Genomic DNA, 18,588 nt, shown 5'->3' with positions numbered 1-18,588 from the left:
CCCAGTTGTAATCCCCATGGGCTTCCCACCACCATTTCACCTGTGTGGCATCACCACAGACCAGTGCACTGTGGGACCTCTGCTCTTTCACCCTGTTAATATTAACCCCTTTCATCTTGATAATGCCCTCTAAGGGAGATGCTATGAATTTCCCCAAAGATGCTAAAGCTCACAAAGGTTACCTGGATTGTCTAGATGAAAAACAGTATGCACTTACCATAGCACTTACTAAATGCCAAACATTGTCCTGCGTGTATTAAATCTTTTGATCCTTATCACAGCACTATGAAGTATATGCTGGTGTTATCACCTCTGCTCTATCCTTGGTAAGCTGAGGCAGGGTGAGTTTCACAGACTTGCCTAGGGTCACCCATGAAGTGGCAGAGGTGGGGTTCTAACTTGGGTATTCTAGCTAGTTCTACTGTGTATGCTGCTGTGAAACTCAGGATTTTATTTATTCATCTGGTCTACCTACCAGCAATCCAGTGATTGATTCATTCATCTACCATCCACCCATCCATCCATCCATCCACCCACCATCTTATCTTTCCATCCTTCCATCCATTCCTCCATCCAACCACCCATCCTTCCATCCATTTCACCATCCATCCATCCATCCACCTTTCCTTCTTTCCATGCAGCCATCCATCTTTTAGTCACTGGTCATCCATCTAATATGTATTTCTTAATTAAGAACTATGCTAAGTATACAAAAAATCTGCAAAATGCAGCCCCTCCCCTGGGTTCATGGTCCCTGGAACCATGAACTAGTCTCACTCTGTAACCATGCATCCAGTGAGGACATTTATGGAAAGCAGATTTGGGATACTGCTGATTGGGCAAAGGGGACCCCAGAAGATGTGACAGGCTTCCAGATCAGCTCACAGGTTGCCATGGAGGTACAATCTGTATCCCCATGCACCAGGCCCTAATGTCTTTCCTTTGCAAGAATGAAGTCACTCTTTAAAAAATAAACTTTTATTACAGTGGTCATAGCTCATGTGGGTATGTGTAAAGTAGCAGGAAGCAGAGGGGAGGCCAGGCTCCTGATTGTAACAGAATAAATCCCTTCTTGGAATCTCTGGCTGCTGCTCTGATCTTGCTGTTAATAGGGCTCAGGGGAGAGCTTGGCCAGGGCCAGAGCAGACGCTGTCCTTCTGCATTGCCTAGGGTGCTCAGGAATCCATGCCAGCCTCACCCGTCAGAGCTCTCGCCAATTAACCTCCTCTACCAGGGACCACATGACCTTGGCATCTGCTCTCTATATGCCTTGGCCTCTGCGGTCCTGCAGGACCCCGCTTCCTCCTCCTCTTGGCCCTGTAACTACCCTGTGCTTGCAGCTCCGATGGGGGGTAATGTCCTCGGAGGTTGTGCTCTGGTCAGGGAGCCTGCTGCAGCCACAGTTGCAGGTAGGATTTCCATTAAAAATATTAGAATGGTGGGCCCTCCCTGGTGGCGCAGCGGGTTAAAGCACAGCACTGAGAAGCTGAAGCCACTGCAGCATGAGTTCAGTCCCCGCCCGGAGGTGACCACATGGCGTGGCAGACCTCTCCTGTCTCCCTGCTGCTCCCCTTAGCAGTGTACTTCGTCCATCTGCCTGTTCTGCTCCCCACTCTGTCCGTGGTGATTCCTCTCACGGCCCCTGCACCTCTGGCCCCTGCCCCAGCTCTGTGTGCACACATAAATAAATCTTAAAAAAAAAATACTAGCATGGAATAACATTGACTTTGAAGTGCTTTCCACTTACCTGGTCCCTTCACACCTGTTGACTCACCTGGTCCTCATGACATCCCGTCTTGCAATTTTACCGTCAAGGATGAGTTTCAGAGAACAGGGAGGGCCTGTGCCATACTATATACCCAGTAAGAGCTGAGCTTTCTATCTGAACCCCAAATGCTGTTTTCTTTCCACTACTTTAGTGTTAAAAACCTCTCCCCACTGCCCTGGCTTTTAGCAAACAGAGTGAGTCGACCTCATGGCACAGCTGGGTACCTCAACAGCCACCCAGACCTGGGCTGCTCCTAGTCAAGGGCCTTGATTATACCTTCTTCATCAGGTGCCCCATTCAGAGGGAGAAATTGAGGTACCGGAGAGCCTAGGAGTAAGCTACCTGGCTGCCCCAGCTGCAGGCGTTGCCTCGTTTGAGCCTGGTGACAACACCATGAAGTGACCATATGGGATGACTGACAGGTAGAGGCGGGGAGGCCCAGACCCGCAGCCCGAGGGGGCCTCCCAGGCTGCCAACCTTGAGGCTGGACTGTCCTCGCTTCCCTCCATGAAAACTTTCCTCCTGGCCCCTTGCTGTGCACAACTCTGACCTGCTGTGTATGGACAAGCAAAGAACCTACAAAGCCATTGGCCCAGGGCTCACTTTCTTTTTTTTTTAAAGATCTATTTATTTGTGCATACAGAACTGGGGTGCAGGCCAGAGGCTCAGGGGCAGTGAGAGGCTTCACCAGAGACAGAGTGGGGAGCAGAACAGGCAGATCGACAAAGTACACTGCTGAGGGGAGCAGCGGGTGGGTCAGGAGAGGTCTGCCGCACCATGTGGTCACCTCTGGGGCAGGCGGGAATCGAACTCATGCGGAAGTGGCTTTTTAGATTCTCAGTGCTGTACTTTAACCCGCTGTGTCACCAGGGAGGGCCAAGGCTCACTGTCTTTCTGTAGGTGGTCATCTGTTTGTCTGCCTGGTTTACGCCCAGTCAAGGAGAAGAGTGGTCTTTGGTTTCTGGCCACTCAGAAGCACCATTCTGGAGATGAGCACTTCCTGGGCTCAACCAGTCTGTACTGGTGTCAGGGCAGGTGGGAGACTGACAGATGGACAGCCTTGATCCCAGCCTCAGTTTCCCTTTCTGCAGAGCAAACATTCATCAGCCTCATCTCCTGGGCAAAACGGATCCTAAGAGTCAAGATGCATTTGCTGATGGAGAGGTCTCTGCAGCAGAGCTTAGGGCAGAGAAAGCCAGGGGTGCGGCCTCCCTGTGAATCAGAGGCAGGAACATCAAATGTCTTAGGAATCCTGTGGTTCTCTCCAGCAGGTAGAAGGCATCAGCTTCCTTCCTTTCGCAGGCACTCCTACTTTCCAAAAGCTTGCATTATGCCATTTTGTTTTTATGAAAGACCTACATTGACGTCCACTTCGCTTATGCAGGAAAAGTCAAAAAGCTTTCAATGTTTGTTTTGTAGGAATCCTTCATAGAAGCAGTAGCCCCCTCTCCCTGCCCACTCCCTCCCCCCCGCTCCAGAGTAAGGTTAGCCCCACCAGGCTTCTTCCCCAGGAAATGCTTTATAACAGCCCTGTCTTTATCAAATTCTTCCTGCTTTCACTGTGTTAATGTTATTTTAGTTTTGCATGGTATTGGACACATTTGGTAGATTGTTTTTTGGAGCTGGGAACACTCAGAAGATTTCCACATAAATGAATGGTAATAGCTTCTTCACTCTACGCCACTTTGGCTTAGGAAAGTTTTCATTGGAATGCTGTAGTTTCAACTAGCAGAGGAAACCTGTATCTGGATTTTTCTTCCTCTTTTCAGTCCATCCACTCTTTTCCGCCCCTGTGCCCTTTCCTATTTTCCTCATTTTAGGAAAAAACAATAACAATCAGACTAGACCTTAAAAATTCCCTCTAACTCTGACACCAAGAGGTGTTGGGGGTGGGTGGCGGTTATGTTTGGTCTGGGCTGTTAGAACCAGATCTTGCAAGAAAAGCCAGAGGCGATCAAAGGCATGGGGCAGACATCTGTTCTGCATGTGGCCACCCAGGCCTGACACTGCCCAGCTCTGGCCTGATGGCCAGATAAGGAGGGGAGAGGTCAGAGAGAGACTTCAGAGGCTCAGCACGTTGTGTGTGCTGAGATGGATATTGCCTGTCCCCACCCCCTTGGGAAGGGAGCCAAGAAACCTCTGAAGCCCCAGAAAGCTCAGCACTGGACACTTGCATACAGCTCGCTGGCAAGCGCCTGCCTACCAGCTGGCCAGATGGAAGGCTTTAAAAAAGTGACACCTTGTATTTTATTTCACTCCTTTCTCTGAAAAGTCCAAAGACATTTATAGGCAAGAGCTCTACAGGCTTTATGGGGGCCCATCAAAACGCAGGGGCTGTTTCCTTCATCTTTATAGAGTGGAATATAAAAAGCACGAGAAGACAGAATAATGATTTGAAGGCCACACAGTTTTTTGCGAAAGGGAGAATCCAGTGTGGGTACCTATGGCCTGGGAAAAGCCTGTGCCAAACTGAAAGGGCTTGGTGGGGAGCCTTGGTGATTGTGACTCTTCATCCATCCTTAATCAGGATGGATCCTAGTCCCCAACACTAGGGCCCAGCTAGAACCTTCTGCCTTTGAGATCTGAGGCTTGAAAATAAACAGAGAGAGCATGTCAGTCTGAAAACAAATGGGTAGATATACCCTGAAATACTATTGGGGACAGTCCCGAAGACTTTTCTTGTGGGTTCCCAACTTAGAATATCATCCTGGAGTCAGGAACAAGGCTTGGTTCAATTTGGGGAATACCCCTTATAAGGAATGTTAATAGCTGTTTGTGTTGCAAGGAGCTCAGAGAATAAAATGTTTGGGGAAGGTTGTGAGAATGTTAAACATATTTCTTAAAGACCTTTCAGGCCTTTCCTGTTACTAAGGATTATGAATCCCTTAAAGAATGTTAGAATGTACTATGTTTTCACAAGTTGTTTGTCCAAGGAGCCATTTTATGGGATTGTGTTGGGGGGCTTGGGTTCCACAGAACCCACTTTGGGAAATGCAGGCCCAGGTGTGGCAAGGCCTTGTCTGCCTCTCTTTGTGATACTTTGAAAGATTCAGGGAGCCTGGGATCGGCATAGTGAGGCGGCACTCTGGTTCTTTGACTTTATTGGTCAATCTTCTATCTCTCACAGCTCTCTTTTCTACAGATGATTATTTGTACATGCTTCTGTTGTGATATTGTCATTCATGTATTAATGTTTCGAGTTCTCTCTTCTATGTCTTCGAGTCCTCATCTGCATGCCTGAGCCACAGTAAGTGTATAGATGTGAAACCACATCCCTCTTACACCTGTGTGGAGTCGCATGGATGTTGGTTCAGGACACTATTCAGTGTGATGGTGATGTTGTGTAATCCAAGCTGCCGAGATGGCACCCAGAGGGGTTTGAGGAGGAGCAGAGAGACCATGCGGTATGATGAAGGGGAGACTAGAATGTGTGATTTTATTTTTTGGCCATGGCCCTTCAACTTAAGAGGCTGTTGACAGGTCATCTAGTTACTCTGGAGTTGAGTTTTTCATGTACAAAAAAGGGAGGGATTTTGCCAGATGTCCATCTCTAATGTCCATCCTTCTAGTTCTTTAGTTTCTGAACACATCATCTCTGCCAAATGCCTAATGCTTCCCCCTAATGTTTTTCCTATATTACTTTCAGCTCCTAACCATTGACGATAACTTCTGTGGCCTGGATATGAATGCCCCCCTGGGAGTGTCCGAGATGGTGCGTGGGATTCCTGTCTTCACAGAGGACAGGGACCGCATGACCTCGGTCATCGCATACGTCTACAAGAACCACTCTCTGGCCTTCGTGGGCACCAAAAGTGGCAAGCTGAAGAAGGTAGGAACACCATGCTGTCATTCGGTTTATTGTAAAGATAGTCTGTCTCCACTGGGATGGATTTTATCTCATGTTGCTCAAGAGCTTTGGGTTTGGAGGGCAAGTGATACAGGTTTGAGCCGAGGAGACATGTTGACTTTGAAATCATGAATGGTGACCTTGGCCCTTCTCACCTTCATGAAGAGAGTTGTGAGAATGATGGGAGGGGTGGTGTGGATTCTCCTTTTCCCCAGTGACTGGGTGTCACTCAGTCTCGAGGCCATCTAGATGACAGTCTGTCCAACTTGGACATGTGCCCTATGCAAGGGCTTTATTAGGTCTGTGTCATAGGGGGAGGCTGGCAGGGCAAGGGATGCTTTAAGCCTTCTGGCTGAATCCTCCTGGAACCCATTCAGGGAAGCAGATGGAGGAAAGTATAGACCTGCTAGTTGCTAATGGGGTTTAAAGCCAAATCATGGGACTGTGAACCCATGGATGTTGTGGGAGCTCAGAAATTGTTGAATGGTGTGATGGGGACATGTAATTCCTCCTTATTCTCCAGGGGCTTGCTGGTTTTAGAGCACTGGGTAACAGTGGCCTTTGGAAGACACCAGTCCATCCAAGACTAGTCTCTCACTCTGTGGGAGATGGGCTACCACTCCCATCTGGCCCAGAGGAGCCCCCCTTGACTAGATTTAAAGTCTTTCAAAGACTGTAGGCAGTAGGTCCTGTTTTCTGTTGGCTGAAACCATGCTGTTATAGTCTCTTCCCAGGGAAAATTGAGTGACTTCATATGGAGGCCTTGCTTGTCTTATCAATGTTTCCCTTGGACTTCTCTGGAGATTATATGATACAGCACTGCCTGATTGTAGACTGAGTCTCGATCCCTATTTTCTTTTTGCTGTATTCTGGACATTTGCTCAAGATGGTCAAGGGGGATATACTCTCTGTAATCTAGAAGGCTGTGCTTATTCTTCCATCCTAGTATGACATTCCTGGTAATTGTTGCTTTGTTTACTTCGCACAACTCTCTGGAAGAGGCAGTGGGTGTGGGGCGTATTGGAACTGGGGACCTTGACAAATCGCCAGGAGCCCCTGCAAGGACAATGAGGCTACATGCTCCAGGACTAGTATTGCTCAAAGTGGTAACCACCTAACCATATACCACCCTAAGTGCACAATTAACAAATAATTTAACCACTGTCTATACATCTTTAAGAATTACATTTCACACTTTCCCTGCCTCTGTGAAGAATATATTAAACACCATCGAATGTTTTCTTACTGCCTACCTTTTTGTTGTGGTGATGACGCTCACCGAGGGAGCTGGACTTCATGGGTGCCCAGAGAAGATGCTGTAGGGATAGGTGTGTTGTTCCACTTGACTCCTGTCCCAGGCTTCCCAGCGCTTCCTCTGGGGGACATTATTACTCATCCTGGGTGCTCCCAGGGTCCTGGTCAGCTTTCTCCTTACTCTTCCCTCATGCAGTTTCTGGCGAATTAGGAAGCCAGAAACCCAAATTGACTGACACTGTGGCTAATGGGGGTTCACATTAGTGGAAGAGTGATGTAGACCAGCCCAAGGCAGGCATGCTGAGGACTTTTCTGTTGGTTGTGCCGTTGGCTTCACTCTCCAGCATGAAGTGAGTCTCGTTTGCCGGCAGAGTGAATTCAGATCTATGCCCAAGGTGTTCCCACATACAGTTCAGACAAGGGCATGTACATAAGTCAGCAAGACAATTAGGGGCTCACTGACTCTTTTCTCTGGTGAGCCCAACAGAGAAGTAACTCACTCTGATGCCCTGGAAGATTCTGATCCACTGGGCTTCCTACAAGGTGTCAGAGGATCATTTACTTGCTGGCAAAACTGAGTAGAGCCTGGAGGGTGATTTTCTGGTGTGTATATCATTGTCTGCCTGGTTGCAATAGGTGTCACTAAAATCAACATGGAGAGCTCAGTGCTTGTTATAGAGGAGGGAGCTACTTTATCTTGGGGGGAAAGATGTATTTCCTGGCTGTGACTACATCATAAACCCAACATGGTCAACTTGCACCCAGGTGCTGATGGTCAGCGGGTGGATGGGGGCCAGTGGGTGCTGCCTGTTTCTCTCCTTGGAAGCTTATCTCCATGAGTGTGGCTGAGGGCAGCCCAAGAGTCCGGACAAGGGAAACACACACAGACAATGCTTCTGAGGCAAGCACTGGGCTGAAACCTGACTTGAGGTATCCCCAGAGGTCAGCCAGGCTGGCAGGACCTGGAGACTGGGGGCTTTCTATACCACAGGCATTTCCCATCTTTGGCTTCTGGAGGGAGTTTATAGAAGAACAGCTTTGTTTCAGCCACTTGGGACTTTACATTTGATTTCCAGTGCTGTGGTGGCTCTGGAGAAGCATAAACATTTGAGAGGTAAGATCAGAGGTCACACTGGGGGCTGGGGGGGCAGGAATGAACTGGCCCCTCCCGGGGAGCACCCGGCCATCGAGGCAGCCCAACTTTCTGCTCACCAACCCAGAGTGGCAGCCTGTTTAATAGTCTTGCTAGCGCACCGCTCCTGCGCCTGCAGACTCAGCACCGCCGGCCCCGGGGACAGTCTGAGTTGGGAAAGGAAGGCTGTGCCGCCGACTCTGTTGTTTGAAATAATAAAAAAAGCATAACTGGCCAGTTTATTTTTTCTGAACAATAGATTTTTCCCACCAGCTCTGCTCACTCTGCACCACCCTCCTTTCCTTGAAATCATTCTGTCTTGCTTTTCCCAGAGGTTATCAGGACCAAATTCACCCTTTGGGCAGAGGTCCAGCCTCGAAAACTCTGGGGGAGCAGGGGGACTTTGTAGAAAATTTTGGGAGTGCCTGGAACCAGGGGAGAAGGTAATGGAAATCATACTGTACCTGTCATTGCAGGATCCCCAAGCTCTGTCATAATCTACTGTGGGTATCAGGCATCTTGTAGAAGTCACTTGAGACAGAAGGTGTGTGGGAGGGGCTTGAGGGCTTGCTGAGAGTCAGAAGTCCAGAGCCCACTGTAGCAACGACCATAGGGCTCCCTCCAAATTACCAACGTTTTGTTTTGTTTCAGAGTTGTGGGTCTCCATCATGTATACAACCTGGCCTCCGATGACCACAATTTCCTTCCTTTAGTGCACACATCACATGAGGCAGGGGGAAAGGAGGTGAGGGAACTACCAATTTGGTTGTCTTTTCTATTTTCTGATGTGGGTGTGTTACAACTCGTTTGGCAGCCTGTTTCATGGTGACTGTCAGAGGTGTGTGTTGTTAAAAAAAAAAAAAAGTGGCCTCTAAATGCTACAGTCAGCAGGAAGGAACATGGGCCCTAGAGAGAACTCACAGTCTATTTCAACTCCAGGGAAACCCTAAGGCAAACATCATCTTGGTTTGCTTTTTTTAGGGTGTCTGTATAAATCTGGAAACCTTTGACCCAAGTTGGGGTAACTAGGTCATTGTTGTCTGGGAAGGACAAATAACTTCAAATATTTTGGCCTGAACTCCACTCGCTCCCGTTCTCTGCCTCTTAAATTCCTACCACTAAGTGATCATATTTTATGGCTGCTGTTCAGCAGTGAATTACTGCCTGACATTAGTGCGAGAGATGAATGTTCATTGTGAACCAAAACATCATAAACTTCCACTCGAGGTGTGATTGCTCCTTTCATTTTGTGATTGCATCTTTTCTGGGTGTTTTGCTTGGTTAACTGTTCAACCTAAGGGGCCAGCACTTGGTGGGTGTTGGTTCAGCAGGCTTCTGGCTGGCCCTGCTATGCCTTGGGTCAGAGCCACACCGTAGTTGTGCACATTGCACTCCATGCCAGTCTGCACTGGCGTGGCCTGGGCTCTGTCCGTGTGGTACACCAAGACAACTCACCCGTTGGGGGCATTGTCATGTCTGTCAATTTAATTTTCCTAATTTTTTTTTTCATAAGCCTGTTTTGAAATCGATGTACTTGTAGAGCCTCGTTAAGGGCAACCAGTCAGAATGGAAGTGGGGTAGAGGAAGGCCCATGGTTGTATGTGTGTGGGGTGTATATGTGTGTGCGCACGTGTATAATGCTTGAGTCACAGACAACAATATGAGTCATACTCTGTATCAAGGAAGACTTTTTAAGGGACATTATCCAAACTTGGTGGACCAAAAAAAAAAAAAAAAAAAGAGCTATGAACTATAAATAGATAAAAACAATAAAATAAGAAGAAGAAGAGATGTTCATAAGATCCCAGTAGGGGTGGCTTTGTGTTTCAGAGCCAATGGCTGGACAGGTTTGGGGTGCTTGGAGTGGTGACTCATTGTTACAGAAAGGAAAGCACAGAGCTGCAATCATGGAATGGATTGGTTTAGGAAGAGAGGAGTTTTAAGAGGACTGAGCATTATCCATCTTCATGCTCCCAGTATTATAAGAATGACCCTTATGCTGGGTCTCTTCTGTGCAGCTTCCTCCATGTACCTGAGAATTCCTTATAAAAATTCACCTGGACATTTGAACTGACTTTAACAAAAAAGAAACTCACACCATGGACTGCTGTGCAGGGGGCGTGAGGAATCAGGAAATCCAATGGAGACACAGTGTTGAACTCCAGCTGGCCGGGACCCCGGACAAGAAGGGACCATCGAGTCTTTGGTTCTTTAGTCAGTTCTTTATTATGTTAGGAGTTTTCTTTTCTTTTTTTACAACCAGAGCCGCTGCCTGTTCTGCCTGTGGCGAGACACACCAGCAGAAAGGAAAAGAAATATTGAAGAATCAATGCTTTAACAATTTCCTTTTGGAAAAAGACCATCAGGGCATTTTCTTTTCAGAGTTTTTGTCGTGATGGTTTTGCCTTTCCCACCCTTGGTTCTTGCAGGCATAGAACTGTCCAGCCCTCACCTCGTGAGCTCATGTGGGGTGCTGACGTTGGAGTTGCTGGGCACAGGAGACCCTGTGTGGTAGCAGGGGGCTTCCTCCTTCCTCTGCCTTCATGTCTGCACACACTGACATTAAGAGGATGGTTGAGTGAGGGTTTAATATTCTTTGAGAATAGAATGTACTTGGAAGAACCTTGGTCAACTCAATACAATGGTCTCATGACTCCCACAAGCCTGGGGGCTAGACAGGCCTTTAGCCCCATTTCATCTCATGCCAACTTGCCTGGGATCGTGGGCAGGTCCCTCTTCACCTCCTTCCAGTCTCTGATGGGTTCTGAGCCTTTTTGTCTACCTGGAGCCTGGTATGTATGCAGAGCAGCTCGGCTGGCCAGTGTCCTCTGAGCGTATTTTATTCTTAATGAGTAGTAAGCCTTCATTCAGCCAACTTCTTGCTGAAAGTGTATCCCCACTGGTACTGCTTTCCTATCCTTTCCTACTCTGGTCTGCCCGTGGGCTCTTCCCTTGTCCCTGCATGTCCCAGGGGGGTCTCAAGGGGTCACAGACTGGCCTGAGCAGACAGGGGAAGGTATTATTCCTGAGCCCCCATCACAGTACCCATCAGGCCAGCTTGATGCCAGTAGCCAGGACTCAGACTCATCTTCCCCAGGCATCTTCTTGAAACACTCTTCGAGATGCCCAGAAAATCCTGTCTTGGGAACACTTATCATTCTCTTTTGCAAATGATCCTTGCTAGTAATGGAGCAGATCATTTTAAATGAGCTTTGCCAATTCAAGATTTATTGATACATATGTGCCACTTGTTTGAATCGTGTGTGTGTGTGTGTATGCACATTTGTATAGAATGATCCTGCACATAAATTAAAAGGCAAAGACGTTAAAATTGAGGAAAGTGCTGGTGAAACACCCCCAAATCATAGAGCGCCCGCCTGCAGTCAGCTGATGCTCACATGCCAGACACGCTGGAGGGATTTATCCAGTGACACATGCAATTGAAATAAAATATTGTGCTTTACAAGAACATATCATTAAAATGAAAGCTAGCAGCATATCAGGAGCCCGGCCATGTAACCAAGACAACAAAGATGGGAAAGGATGCAAGACGTGATGTACCCGGGGAAGAGGGAGGAGGCAGCCAGCAAGGAGAGGAAGTGGGCCCCCAGCTGCGTGGGGGTCCTGTTAGGTGGCTCCAATCTCCAGAATCTGGTTTGGAGAGTAGAATCGTGTCAGTACCGAGGAGGGCTCTTGGTGAGGACAGGTCAGGGTTGGGGAAGTGGCCCTCATCACCTGAAATCACCTGGGCTTCCTCTGTCATCTCGATGGGGAGGCAGTGACAGCCGACTGACTCCCAGCCCAGCAGCGGAAGCTCTGATTCAAAGCCGTTTACAATCCCGCTGATTCCCAAGTGGCCCCTCAAGCGACCCCCTCGAGGGTAGCCGTGGGTGTGTCTCCTGGTGGTGGCACAGTGCTCTGGCTTCTCCTAGAGGCATCCATGCACCTTTTGAAATAGCCCATTTAAGTCTCTGACATTCACCCCACACCTCCTGTCCTGTCCCCAGGACACAGGTGTCTTTGTTACCCATTGACGTGTAACAAATTGTCCTCACTTACATTTGTCACAGAGGGGCTTACAATGACCTTTATTATTGTATAGACTGGGTCAGGAGTCCCAGTCTGGCTGAGCTGACTCCTCTGGCCTAGGGAGGCTCACAGACTACCCTGAAGGTGTCAACCCCAGGACCCCAGGGCTGGGGTCCCACTTCCAAAATCATTTAAGTGCTGTTGGCAGATCTTGTCCTCAGACTTCTCCATGATGACAACTCACAGACACGGGAGGCAAGAGAGAGGAATCTAATGTTACTCAACATCACCTTTGCTTGGGTTCATTCAAGACATTCATGGCCCAGCCCACACTCAGGGGTTGGGTGGGGGGAGGGCCTCCGCAGGGCTTGAGCCCCAGGAAATGGGGGGCCTTGGGGCCATATTAGAGGCAGCCTACCACACTGGGTCTTTGTCTCTAGATCATCGAGGGCACCTGAACCAAACTTTGTATTTTTCTCTTATTTTATATGGAGCAGGTGCTTGTCAACGACTTGAAGGCAATTGTTTTGTTAATGTAGTTACTTTCCCTGGTAGTCCTTGCATTATCCCTGGGTGTACTCCTCGGTCTCAGGCTGTACTGGGGGTAGATCTTTAATTAGGGACGAGACTGCTTAGCACCTAACGCATCCCCGGCCCTCAGTCAAGTCTCTCGATTGGGTATAATCACCTGTCTGACTTTAGGCCTTAATGAAGACCTGGCCTGGTGTTTTCTTGTTGCTTCGCTTGCTTCTGGAACCTGTGGAGAGATGGCACCCTTTCCTTGAGGGTACTTGTGTTTTTAGTGTTTTGGAACTTTTTGATGGACTTCTGGAAGAATCTCACTCTTCCTCTGAGGATTTGAGGAATGACTAGAGGAGGCCTCTGAGAAGTGGGCATGTCCCTGAGAAGTGGTGGTCCCTGAGTGCCGCCCTCCTAGATGGCACAGTACCTTTAATTTCAAGTTAACTCTCAGAAGTGTGGACAGGGGCCAGACCCTGCTCAGGGGCTGAGCACAGAGTCCTGGCTTCTGGCTCCTGTGGTTTCAGTAGTGCTGGTGTATTAGAAGATCTAGCCAGTGAGCAGAACAAGCAGAGGGCCTGCCTCAGCCTCACCGGGACGCCTGGGAGCAGGGGAAGCAGACTCAGGTGCTCTGTTCATGCTGGGGAAACGGGGTGGTTTAGGATGTGGGTGAGGGAGACTGGGTAAGTCAGTAGCCACTGCGTGGCTGAGACGCTTCCACGCCTCATGGCTTTGGGCTCAGTGGGAGCCCCCTAGCTCCTTCAGAGTAACTGTAGCTGCCCGATAGAGATGGAGCAGAAACTACCTGTGGAGAATGCCTAGCAGGTACCAGTCTGTCTAGGTGTTTACCGCTCGTTACATAAATTGGGTCTCTCATGTCCTCCTCAACATTTCCTTGCGGGTGTTACAGTCTCCTGTGAGTGGGGTTGAGCAGCGCACAGAGTCACGTGATTTCACCAGGGCCTGCTCTTCATCTCAATCATACAACAGCACCTCAAGCTCAGCCTGAGGCTTTTCTTTCTGGCCTTGGGTAAGTCCCACCTGCACAGCTGTGAGAGGAGGCACTCCTTTGGCTCTGTACCTGGCCAGCCTCCTTACAAGCCCTCTGTCCCTGCCCTGGTTCAGGCCTCCATGCTCAGTGGGGAAAGTTGTAGCTGAGTTCCCCATTCTTAGGGTGCTCCCTTGGGTGATCATTCCATAAAGTGTGCCACGAAAACAGTGGCCCCCTGCCACTTTTTAAAAAATAATATGATAGTTTATTTTTACATCATTGTGTGCCTTTTATCCATATTGTAAACCCTGTGGGCTTCCCACCAATTCACCCGTGTGCCATCACCATAGTCCAGTGCACTTCCCTCCCCACCCCTCATTTTTGATCCCATTCCCCACTCCACCTCTGTAAAATGTCTCTGATATATAGTTGTACATTATTATTATTATTTTCTCCCCTGGCCCTTTATGCTCTTGCTGTGAGTGAAGCCATCCAGTATTTTTCTTTTTCTTTCTGGATTATTTAACTGCGCATGATCCTTCCAGCTCCATCCATGTTGCTGCAAAAGGCATGCGTTTATCTTTTTGATTGCTGAGTAATATTCCATTGTGTATATATACCACATCTTTTTAATCCAGTCATCTACTTTTAGGCATTTGGGTTGATTCCATGTCTTTCCTATTGTAAATGAATCAGCAATAAACATGGGGTGCAGGTGTCTTTTTGAATCAGTGTTTTTGTGTCCTTTGGGCAGATACCTAGGAGTGGGATTACTTGGTCACATGGAAACTCTATTTTTAGCAGTTTGAGAAACCTCCAGTTTTCCATAGTGGTTGTACTAGTTTGCATTCTCACTACCCTGCCTTTTTAACTTAAAACCCAACAACTTATCTCATCCAGATTTCTCCTGCATCCCCACTCTGTGGACAAGTGTGTAAACGGACCAACCAGGAGAGGAGGCAGGGCCTCCACCCCAGCTGGGCAGCTGCAGTGGGCAGCCGGATGTCCACCTTTTGAGTCCTTAAGGGTCCTAACTAAATTGAAACACCAAGGGAGTGGCTGTCCCTGAGAAAAGCGGGGGCCCCACCTCCACAGCAGCTCTGGCTTTACCTTCCTGTTGAGCAGGCAGTTAGTTCTCTGGCTGAGCAGCTCCTGCCCCAGCACAGGGAGGGTGGTGGATGGGGTGGAGGCGGGAGGTTTTCTGGGAAACAGACTTCCCAGCTGTGCTTTCCCACTTACCACCGACCTGCCGCCTGGAACCATCAGGCCTGGCTTTGTCTTTTGTGCTCTCACTAGAATTCTCTCTCCCAGCAGCCTGTGGGACTGTGGTCATGGTTCTTGACGACTTCCCTGGTGCAGGTCATCCAGGGTCCCTGCTCTCATTGGGAGATGGCAGTTCTGCTAAGCCGCCGCTCCTAATGGTTCTGCAAGCCCACTGGAGCTCTGGGCCCAATTAGATGCATTCTTTCCGGCTCCTGGTCAGGTTTAGCACCAGGCTCTGTCCCAGACCCCCAAACCTCTTCTAAATGTGCCCCCCCTCACCACCTTAAACTGCACTTCCTGCTGTTCTCAGTCTTGTATCTATTTCCACACATTTCCTCATTCAGCTCTTGCCTTTCTCTTCCTGTTGACATTTAGTGCAGTGAGTCACTTAATATTTTACTACCTTTGATAGGTTCTGGGGACTTTGCCTTAAGCAAAACTACCGTTTATATAATGGGCCGTTTTGACCAAAAGTTAACTGATGTCCATGAGCGTTAAATTCCTATGACAGATTTCTGGACACCAAACATCTCCAAATTTCTAAACGCCAGACTTCCAGTGTTCAACACTGCTAACGTACAGCAGTCATTTACATTCGTTCATTTACTCATTTTCTAACCTGCTTATTTCAGTTCAGGGGCACAGGTGGCAGGAAACACTCCTGGGGCTCAGGCCACAAAGTGGGGCCCGACCCCAGACAGGGCACCCTTGCATGGCAAGGAGCACCGCTCATGTACTCAACGAACACACGTGCACACACACACACACCAGGACAAGTGAGACAGCACCACAAACCTCACGTGCACAACACTGGGATGTGGAAGGAAACCAGAGTCCCTGCAATGAACCCACACAGACGAGGGGAGAATGTGCAGATGCCACAATAGTGACCCGGCCAGGAATTGATCGTTTTTCTTACCAAGGTGATCAGGAAATGATGTTGAGCAAAACGACATTGAAGCTTTGCTCTATTGTACTTATAACTTATGAAAATCCACCTGCAAGTGTTACTTGATCCATTTGCTGATGATTTTGGGGTTCATAGCCGCGGGCAGCTCCCGCGGGCAGCTCTGGCTCCACAGTTGATAGGTTTGGTGACCTGAGACCTGCGTGGCTGGATGGGAGGTTAAGGAGACGCCCCTTGAAAGACGTGTCAACATAGATTTTATGTAAAATTGAGAAAAAGTCCGTTCTTTTAAAAGAATCGACAGTGGGTCTATGAAGAGTCACCCCTCTCTGCCCCCAAGCCACCCCTTGATGCCATGCATGGCCTGGTGCTAGGTCTCCACTGCTTGTTGTGGAGTGGAGGGTGCTACTGGGGGGCTTACGAGTCCCTGTTCCTCAGTCCTGTGGCCCTGCCACAGTCTGGCAGGAACCCAGGTCTGCTTTGTTGACCTGCTTTGCCCTCTTAGTTCAGTCCTAGAGAACACATGAGCCTGGCTGGGACGTGAGCAGTGGGTGCTGCCCCCACCCCCTAGGCTCTCCCTGCCTTGGGCAGTCTCTGGTCACTGAAACTTCTGCACTCTCAGCGCTTTCTGTAGTCCCCGGTGTTCAGCTGGGACCTCCTTTGAGTCTCCTTCTAGAAGTTTTCTCCCTCCTATAGGGGAAGAAAGGAGGCCTTGAAGGCAAGGGGTGTGGAAGGGAAGGAGTACAGGAAGAGACTCCCCACCCTGCCCGGGCCTAGGAGATGATTTCCTTTCTGCTTAACCGCTCACCTCTCCCTCCCGCGTGCATCTCCTGGGGGAGGGGAGCTGGATTTGAGCGTGTGTGCCGGGACTGGAGCTGGAGAGACCAGGACCCTGCTGAAGCCTGTTAGGACTTGCTGTCATTATTGCGCTCAAATTTTAAACTAAGTCTTGCAGCTTTTCAGCTCTCCCTGCCCGTACTCTGTAACCACAAGGTTTAGATGAGGGAGACACTTATATGTTACTTTGCTGAGGGAACTAAGTATAATACTAAGATTTCAACCCGCTTGGTGCGAAATTTCAGAAGAGCCTAAAAGTTCCTAAGTTTGTTCTTAAGCAAACTGGCTGTTTCTAAAGGAAAACATACTTTATCTCTGGAACCACAAGGTTTAGATGAAGGAAACACTTGTATGTTACTTTGCTCAATGAACTAAGTAAAACACTAAGATTTCAACCCGCTTGGTGTGAAATTTTAAAAGAGCCTAAAAGTTCCTACGTTTGTTTTAAAGCTAACTGGCTGTTTCTATAGGAAAACATGCCCATTGGGGTGTCAGGTGCCAGTTGCTTTATTGGGGCAGAATTCTACCTAGGACGATATGCACATTTTACACTTTGGATTTTTGATACCGTGAAGAAGGTTAGGTAGCATCCGTTCATTCTTAAAGATCTCAATAAAATCTCTTGCTTGGGCTGTCCGCTGCCTTGCCATTGATCCCATGACTGTTGGGTTCTTTCCCTTTTATTCTGTCTTGCTCCAGAGAGCAGGGTCCATGATTGTGTCCCAGAAACAGGATTCCTCTCCAGGGATTTCTCCTGATGAGTATACAGACTTTTGGAAAAGTTCTATGTAATTATAACCCTACTGTAAATGCTTCAGATTAGCATAACTGGGGTATCTTAATCTTTATTATTAAAGTTCTTCTGGGCCTTTCCCCAGGCATACCAGACTTGCTTATCTCACTTATAAAATGATTCTTTCTTAGATACTATGATTTTTTTTATAACTTTTTTTTAAAGATTTATTTACTTATGCATACATTACTGGGGTACAGGCCAGAGGCGCAGGACCTGCGAGAGGATTCACCAGAGACGAGTGAAGAGCAGAACAGGCAGATCGACAAAGTACACTGCTGAGGGGAGCAGCAGGCGGGTCAGGAGAGGTCTGCTGCGCCATGTGGTCACCTCAGGGGCAGGCGGGGATCGAACTGGGCGGAAGTGGCTTTAGCTTCTTAGTGCCGTGCTTTAACCCGCTGCGCCATCAGGGAGGGCCGATACTATGAGGTTTACTGGGGTAGAAGCAGCTTAGGCCTTGGCTAGACCTTGGCCTGGCACTGTGGCACCTGGGAACACCGGGCCTCTGTGGTCTGGGCAGGTGCAAGGCTGCAGGGCTGCAGTAGTCCTGGCTGCTTCACGTGGGCTGTGGGCACCTTTCCCCAGTGGAAAGGTCATGGCTTCTTGGGTACAACATGTGACTTTGCTGAAGGAAGCCAGTGCATCTTTTGCCTGAATCATAGAATCCTTCCCTAAAATTAATAACCTCATAAAATACCCATTTTATCAATTTGAGCGTTTATTCCATCACAATGAATCCAGAAATTAGAGGTAATAGAAGATTGCCCACATTTGTAGCTGAGATTTCTTTCCGGAAGGAATTTGTCCATTTTCTTCCTTTCAAAAATACAATTCATTACTATCGCTGGATCTTCTTCCCACTGAGCGCCAATTCGCCTGCAGTTGCCGAGGCTGCCAGCACAGTCCTGAAAACAACCAGCGCTGAATCGAAGCGGATGGGGAGGTTGTTGGCGGAGGGGGGGCTGTGCCCGCATCGGCTGCGGAGAGGAGTCTCACGCTCCGTCGTGGGAGCCAGTACCCCCAGCCTTGCTTCTTCTGGTCACCACAACAAAGGTGACCTCCAGCTCGCTGGTTGGGCAGTGGGGTGTGTGTGCGCGTGTGCACATGCTCTGGTTGGGCAGTGGTGTGTTTGTGTGGTGTGTGTGTGTCGGGGGACAGAGGCAGTTGGAGCCATGCCGGTCTCCTGGCAGAAGGAAAAGCGATGTAGAACCCCTCCAAGGCCTTGAAGGCTGCTGCCTGGAGTCACTC

The 18,588-nt window shown here is 48.7% G+C and overlaps 1 protein-coding gene across 1 annotated transcript in view; it reads left to right on the top strand.

Annotated features, from left to right (window-relative positions):
- The window catches only part of PLXNA4 (plexin A4), a 415,861-nt gene that overhangs the window by 74,784 nt on the left and 322,489 nt on the right, over window positions 1-18,588 (top strand). Inside the window, exon 3 of the mRNA XM_012720772.1 lies at window positions 5,415-5,597. Coding sequence (XP_012576226.1) covers window positions 5,415-5,597 — 183 coding nt within the window. The remainder of the gene's footprint in view (window positions 1-5,414; window positions 5,598-18,588) is intronic.

Source organism: Condylura cristata, unplaced genomic scaffold (assembly GCF_000260355.1).
Source record: "Condylura cristata isolate star-nosed mole 26May11 unplaced genomic scaffold, ConCri1.0 scaffold00005, whole genome shotgun sequence".
Lineage (NCBI taxonomy): Eukaryota > Metazoa > Chordata > Mammalia > Eulipotyphla > Talpidae > Condylura > Condylura cristata.
This window is presented reverse-complemented; position numbering and strand designations above follow the sequence as displayed.